General features: G+C 42.5%; 1 protein-coding gene across 3 annotated transcripts in view; it reads right to left on the bottom strand.

Annotated features, from left to right (window-relative positions):
* Positions 1-7,936, bottom strand: part of FAM114A1 (family with sequence similarity 114 member A1) — a 95,244-nt gene that overhangs the window by 40,408 nt on the left and 46,900 nt on the right. For 2 of the 3 annotated variants that reach the window (XM_019526360.1, XM_019526362.1), the window contains exons 5-7: positions 4,376-4,495; positions 4,109-4,215; positions 1,506-1,640 (exon numbers count right to left, since the gene is read on the bottom strand). In XM_019526360.1, coding sequence (XP_019381905.1) covers positions 1,506-1,640; positions 4,109-4,215; positions 4,376-4,495 — 362 coding nt within the window. The remainder of the gene's footprint in view (positions 1-1,505; positions 1,641-4,108; positions 4,216-4,375; positions 4,496-7,936) is intronic. The other variant, XM_019526361.1, reaches the window with a different exon arrangement.

Genomic DNA, 7,936 nt, shown 5'->3' with positions numbered 1-7,936 from the left:
CACACTTACAGGCTTGGCAGTGCTACGCTTGCTAGCACCACAACTAAAAGAGACCTGCGGGTCATGATAGACCACAGAATGAACATGAGTCACTAATGTGATGCTGTAGCTGACACAGTGAACAAAACACTGGCATGTATCTATCGATGCATCTCAAGCAAGACTAAGGATGTGTGGTAGTAAATTTAGTCAGCCTTCTGACCTACTTGACTAGGAAAACAGACAAAGACCAGAAGTGCTGCTACTGCTTATTTCAGTTACATGTTCTGAGATAAGGATTCCTGCATGCCTTGTTCAGTTTAGATATATTACCCTGTACACAGATGTTTTCTTTAAGTAAACTGCCTGCATGTCTGCGTGATTTACCATCGTTTTGTTTCTCCAAGGTTGTATTTTTTTTTTCTTTCTCTGTCTTAAGTATAAATATGCTCGTAAACTTAAAGAGTCTGAGAAATCCTTTGAAACAGACAAGTGGGTGATTCCCCTTGCTGTATGGAATTCTCCCTGTGATCACAGTATAGCCCTAAATAAAGAAAAACTGGCTCTGTCAGTTCTGATTCAACCACAACGTGAAGTTTGATTTCTTCCACAGATGTCATCCTCCCACTCTGCTTGGCCTTGGTGAGACCACAGCTGGAGCACTGCATCCAGTTTCGGGCACCGCACTTCAGGAAAGGTGTGCAGAAGCTTGAGAGTCCAAAGGAGAGTCACACGCATGATTAGAGGTCTGGAGAGCAGGTCATATGAGAGGCTGAAGGACATGGGGCTGTTCAGCATGGAGTAAAGAAGACTTAGAGAGGACTTGGTGGCAGCCTATAAGTATATAAGGGGCGTACTTCAGGGCCTTGGGGAGCATCTATTCACCAAGGCATCCCAGAGGAAGACAAGAACCAATGGACACAAATTGCTTCAAGATCGCTTTAGACTGGACATAAGGAGAAACTTCTTTATGATTTCAGAGCCTAGGGTCTAGAACAGACTTCCCCCAGATGTGGTACAATCACCTACCCTGGAGTTCTTCAGAAAAACAACTTGACATGCACCTTGCTAGGGTCATCTGACCCCAGCAGTCTCTTCTGCTCAAGTGCGGGGGTGGGGGGCTGGACCTGATGATCTTGGGAGGCTCCTTCCAGACCCTAACTTCTATAAATCTATGAATTGTTAAGTAAAGTATTACAACTAAGTAGGTGAGGTGAGCAGAGACTTATAACTGTTTAGAAACCCTGAAGGGTTTGATTACATCTCAAAATACAGTAATCTATCATCATACACAGTATCTTACAAAGATCAGTTATACACATCCTTATGTGTAAGTGCTGATTGTACTAGACATAATAATTTGTAGTCCTACTGAGAAAAAAGTGGGTACAACACAAAGCATAAATGTTATGTGTAAAACTGAGCCATAATCTATCCCAATAAATGAACCACTGTGTCTGTTTAACTGGAAAGTCTTGCTCAGTAGTCTCCAACTGAGGTAAGAGCTAGGTTTGATACAAACCAACCTGAGATAGGGAAACTGTTCTTTCCATTAATATTTTTGTTTTCTTAAATCCAGGATCACTTTCTGCGAGGACATTCATGGTTTTCTTCCCAATAAATTCCAAAGCATCTAGGCCACCAGATAAGACACTTTTGCCCTGCATATAAAACAATGCAACATGTTTATCTTCTTCACATTATTTGTTAATGTAAAATTGTAGAAAATGGTGCTTTTGCTGACACAGTCTGAATGTTCAACTCCCTATAACTTCCCCACCCTGGCTAATAATAGGATCTATGACACCATTAATCACCTTGATTTGCTTTGAATATATTTTCCAGAAGAAAAAGTTCTATATAAAAGGTTTTCAATTTAATTAAGCAAAAACAGACTTACATTGTATGAAATTTAATAGCTTGTTGCCCATAAGAAATATGCCTAATAACATTTTTTTTAGTATTAGTATTGTTAATAAAAAGTTAGGAAAAAAGCCACCTTCATTTTGTACATGTGGGTGGCTCTGATTCTTCTTTTGATGGCATGCAGCAGAATACAGCAAATGCTATGAATAGAAAGGCTGAAGTAAAGGTCTGTTATGAACCTCTCATGCAACTGATTTTTTTATCTAATACCTGCAAGTGAACTGTGACAATGTATCATACTTACTCAATTAAAACACAATACCTTTCCTCCATTTAACATAGGGGAAAAGGTTCTTCATTCCAGAACTGAGTATGAGGTGGCAGGGGGCAGGCAGCTGCTGTGGCTCCAGCTCTGGCCTCAGCTGTGGGTCTGGGCCACAGCCACAACTGTTGCCTGCCCTCCACTGCCTCTGTATCACCCTCCACTCCTTCCCTGCAGCCTCAGGCACCCACTGCACCCAGCCTTCCCCTGGGCTGCTTCTCCCCACCATACTCCTCCTTACCTTTGCTTTAGTGCCAGCAGGCTCCATCCTTGCAGCCTGAAGCACCAGCCAAGCCCTGTAGTAGCAGTGCCAGCTCCATGTTGCTGCTACGAGGCAGAGCGGGAGCTGTGCTTAGTGCCCCAGGTTGCCATTGGGATGGAACCTGCTGGTGCCATAGCAAATTTAAGGGGTGAGGACCCAAGGCTGCAGGGGGAAGCAGCAGCCCAAAGAGAGAAAGGGGGTGATGGAGGAAGGAGGGCGAGGGAGGACCTGAGGCTGGGGAAGGCAGACACAAGGGGGGTAAATGATGGGGGACAGGTGGCAGGGGACAAATAGGAACAGAAAGCTTCACAGGCTAATAGCTTTGTTGTCAGTTCAGACTCCATGTTGACATATTTTGAAGTGCTAAGTTCAGTGTGGGAAACTTCCCCAAGGTCTCAGAGGCTGAGACTGTCCTGGCTGTCAACAGCAGAACACTGAAGGAAAATGTCTTTGGTTAGATGCAAAAGTTACTACGTTACCAGGGAGGGATCCTAAAATGTCCATCCTCCTCTCATAAAATTGATTAGCGTAATATAAGAGCTTTCTTGGACTTTCAACACTCATATAGGCACATCTTCCTTATTCTTTTTCATGCAGACTGGCTTCCTCAGCGCTCAGATAATCTTCCCCAGCATGAGCAAATGCTAAGTAGCTACAACTCTAGTGGTCCCAGTACAACCCTTTAGGAATGGTCACTGGAAGTCTTTCCATGATCCCAGAAACTTTAACTTTGAGAGGCAGGAAAATATATTCATGGTGTGCTAAGAACAGCTGGATACATATTGAAAGGGAACCCCACTCCCCTAAACAGATCTGTACAAAGGAGAGTCAACCTACTATGCACCCCAGCTGCTGCTTGCAAGCTTCTGCAGTTTCTTACTAGAACACAGTGCAAAAAGCCCAGAAAAAAATGAATGCAGTGGCAGTATTTTGTATGACTTGGAGGAGAATAAGATAGCATGTGAATGGATGTTGGAAATGTAATGGAAGAAACAATAGGATTTGACCAGAACTTGGATGCTGAGAATGAGTGAAAGAAATATATTGCAATGCAATACATAGATTGTGAGCCTGGGTGACAGGGAAATATGTGAGGAAGATGACAGAAAGGAAAGAAAGCTTTTGCCACATTGAGTTTCAGATGGCATTAGAATAGCTAGATAGTGTTGTCAGAGGGCTGATCTGAGATGTAAGACTAGGCAGAGAAGAAGTGAGGTAGGGAGGAATCAGAGATGGAACATTTCAAGTAAAAAAGCTTGAAGCAAGCAAATCTTGCATTGTCTTTTTTTTACCTATCAGCAAAAATATCAAAATCCCTCCTAGCAAAATTAATCATGAATGAATTGATTTTAATAAAAGTCACATGAAGTCACCATATCTGCACAAAGCTGATTTCCCAGGAGTTTGCATAGCTATCTGCAGTTTGGAAGCCAGACATCCTGCCAGATGAGTCTAGCCCTAAGCGTTTATCTTAAGTTGGCAATTTTCTTTGCTGCACTTTAAACTATTATTTTTGCTAGTTATTTTTTGCCTGAACATATTAAAGATGTTCAAAAACAGTTTTTTCAACCAGTCACAGAATTCCTCTCCTTTTCAAATATGACTTGCTAATACTTACAAGGAAGGGCACATAGAAACACTTGAGAAGACACAAATGAAGGCATATTTTAACTACTTACTGTGTTCTGAACAACATTAGTGATTGTTGACAACATCCCACGTGATCCAGGTGAAGGAGATGATGACAAAACATCAGCAGAATTCTGATCTGTGGCATCTTCTGCTTCTAAAAAAACAAGCCATAATGCATTTTGAATATTGCAGGTCATAAATCCCAAGAAACTGAATGACTGAATTCTGTAATCAAAATCTTTGAATTTCCAAATTGTATAAATTTGACAATTTGTCAAGGCCTTTTGTCTAGTTTGGACCACTGAACCACTTACGCATACTTGGGGTGATTTTTTCAGTTCCAGGGGGCTGGGCAGATTCTGAAGATGCTGAGTTAGAACTGTGAATTCGGAGGGTGGCTCCTGCCTTTTCCTTTACTGCTGTCAATCCATGACCTGTAATGCAGCAAACACATGAGAGAATCAAATATATTTCAGGTGCAAGTATGCATTTCTGTGGTTTGGAAACATACACATTAATTCTAAAAAAGATACTTTCCACAGGCATGAAATAATAAATAGGTGAAAACAGAAATACCAATTATACTTATTTTCTAGGTCAGAAAAATGGGATAGACCTTCATTTATTCATGACTTATTAACACATGCTCTGCTTCCTTCGTGCGTCCAATTAATTAATTATGAGTAAATGATTAAACTGAATTTGAATACAAATGATACATTTCTGGACCTTTATAAATCTTGTTTCAGTAACAGAGAACACTGCCAGTAACATTGGCCCAGATCTTCAAAGGTATTTCACTGCTCAGGCTTCAATCCATGACAGAATTTACCTTACTTCCATTTTTGGGACTTACATTCAGAATTTAGATCCTCAGAATCTTCCCAAGCTTCTCTTTAATGCGAGAGGTGTCTAAAGTTTGTAAGTGCCTACATTAACAACAGCAAAAGTTCTAGGTACCTAAAGTTTTCCTCCTAGGCAGGCTCCAAAGTGCCTCAAGATTTACAATTGTATGTACCTTTGCCATTTTCTTGGATGGGATCTCAATTTCAAGTATATTTGCAGAGCACACCTTTTGGCAGGGCAGAAGGAAAGGCAGCTTGGAAAGCAGCTTTCAGGTAATGTGGTGGGGAAGGACACCCTGCTACATGCCTAATAAATTGTGTCTGCCTTACCTGACTAGGAAAGGGCTGGGCTTTGGAAGGATGTAAGCTCCAGCTCCAAGATGAAAAGGCTAGGGCTTCCCAAACTTTTCCTCACTTGGAGACCACTGAGGGAATATCAGCTCAGCAGGGTGGTTGCAGCTCCTGAAAGCCAGCAGGGAGAGTACGGCCAGCAGTTTGGAGGTTTGGGGAGGAACTAAGGGGAGGAGGAGATTCCTCGAGACCCAGAGAGGGGTTCAGAGCCCAGAAAAAGGGGCTGAATGTATAGGACCAGAGAGGGGGGTCTGAGTATGGTGAGAGTTTGAGCGATATCAGGTGAAAATCAAAAAGTGGTAACACTTGATAGGCATGGGGCATGGTGTAGGGCCAGACTGAAGCCACGCAATTAGCTCATAAGGTGGGCACCACAGGCACCTGGTGGTCCTGTGAGTGAGAGAAGAGTGGGAAGCCCTTGGGCAGCCTCCCTTACACACACACACACACACACACACACACACACACACACACACACACACACACACACACACACACACACACACACACACACACACACACACACACACACACACACACACACACACACACACACACACACACACACACACACACAAAAAATTACAGCAAGGAGTGGTGGGCAATAAAAAGGGTAACTGCCTACAGTGAGCAGAGTGGACAAGTTAGGAGGGCTTCCAGGAACTTCATGGCCATCCCTGGAAGGACACCCTGCTACATGCCTAACAAATTGTGTCTGCACAAAATAGAGCCAGAGAAGCAGGAGATGGTGCTCCATTTTCTGCAGCTGCTCAGTGATTAGAACACTCACTGAGGATGTGGGTTCAATTCCCTTCTCTGATTAATGATATTTGAACCAGTCCTACACATTCCAGAAAAGTACTTTAATCCTCAAAAGACTGGATATTCTGAAATAAATACCATCCTTTCTATTGATGATGTTCCATTTAATGTGTCATAATTAAATATTAATTGGGCCACAGAGAGGGAGAGCGAGCGAGCACATGTGGTTACGGTACTTTCAGGGAAATGGAAGATTTGGATGCTTCACTGAATACTTAATATTAAGCAATGAAATATTCAGTGGAGCAGGGATGTCTGAGTCCCCACTGCAGATGAAGACCATTTATCAAAGAAAGCTGAGGATGCTTAACTTGTGGCATGATTAGCTCATGTCTCCCAACCCCCACTTTGCCTTCTCCCTCCCTCTCCCTGGGGAGAAAAAGAAGAAATCAAGAAAAAAATAGGGAGGACTTTCCCTTATGCCTGGGCCTTTCCTTCCTTAATTAACAGATTCTTATCTTGTTACTCTAAAAGTATCTCTATAGTACAGTTATGGTAGTGGCTATCAAGTGTTGACATTCCTGGGCTAGTTTTGAATTAGCTACCTAGCTTGATACTGACTATCATGTAGTTGCAGCAGCTTGAAAACCAATGCTGGCTAAAAAACCTGTCCAAGAAGACTGGTAAACACTTGGTCAATTAGCTTATACTGAAATCCATACCACCATGGTTATACTTCTCACAATATTCAGGCAGCTTGTATAAAGCTAGCTCAGATATGTCCACACAAGCCGAAGATACTATGGTGGAGATATACTCTAATTTTAACCCTCAAAGTATACCCTTCCCCAGGACAAAATTACTTTCACTGTGCACCTTAGCTATACATTTGAACCTTTGGACAGAAGTTTTTCTTCAAGTTAGACACCAAGAAAACCAGCATCACCCCCTGATTTAGTAATATACTAAACTTAGGTAGGTTATCTCACTGGCATCAATGAAAATATTCACTTGCTTAAAGTTAGGACTGCATAGGATTAAAAAAAAACTCATAGCTTCTCCCCCCATGAGTGTATTTAGGACAATGCCAACTACTTCTGAAAATCCCTACCTTGCTGAGTTAAAGCCCAAACATCCATAAAATAGTATTTATCCTGGGAAAAAGCCTTTTGTTCTGGGATCCTACAAAGTAACCAGTCCATTTGTATCTGTGACGTATGTGAGATAAAATGTGCTGACACTTTTTCCAAGGGACAGTGCTGTGTAGTCTAAGGCCATGTACAGATGTTCAAAAAGCCAGAGGAGGAACTGATCTAAGTTACGTGGTTTTCTCTTAGCTCCGTGTTCTTGGGGAACCCTGACACAGGATGCAGCCTGTCTGACTTGCAAAAAATTCCCCCCCCGACCTAAACAAAACTGATTAAGATGCAGTAGGAGACATACCCAAAGCCCTCCAGATAAGGGAGCAACTGCCCTAGGTCTCATTTGCATCCGAGATGGAACCAGATGACGATTCATTTACATGGGAGATGGAGAACAGAAGGCCCGAAGCAGAGACCACAGTGAATTCTGGGATCAGAGAAGCAGGAGAGCACTGCATGTTGGGGAATCTGTGCTCCAAATGCTAATCAACCCACATTTACACACACCCAGCTCAGCATTTATCAGACCAGTTCTAATCTGAATTTACAAAAGACACGCCCCCCTCCCCCCCCAAGCACAAGTAAAGTTTAATAGGCATCTTGGGCTGTACATTCCCTGGTCTCACTATGGGAAACCTATTTAAACTTGATTGGCTATAACTTGGTTGCCAGGTTAGAGAATGTGGAGGCAAAGAAACTGAGTCAAAGTGGGTATGGGCAACATTTAAACAACAATAAAGGGTTCATCACAGTGTCCAGCCCATTGGAGCCCTGA

Source organism: Gavialis gangeticus, unplaced genomic scaffold (genome assembly GCF_001723915.1).
Source record: "Gavialis gangeticus isolate Ggan-Ray unplaced genomic scaffold, GavGan_comp1, whole genome shotgun sequence".
In the NCBI taxonomy this organism is placed as follows: Eukaryota; Metazoa; Chordata; order Crocodylia; family Gavialidae; genus Gavialis; species Gavialis gangeticus.
This window is presented reverse-complemented; position numbering and strand designations above follow the sequence as displayed.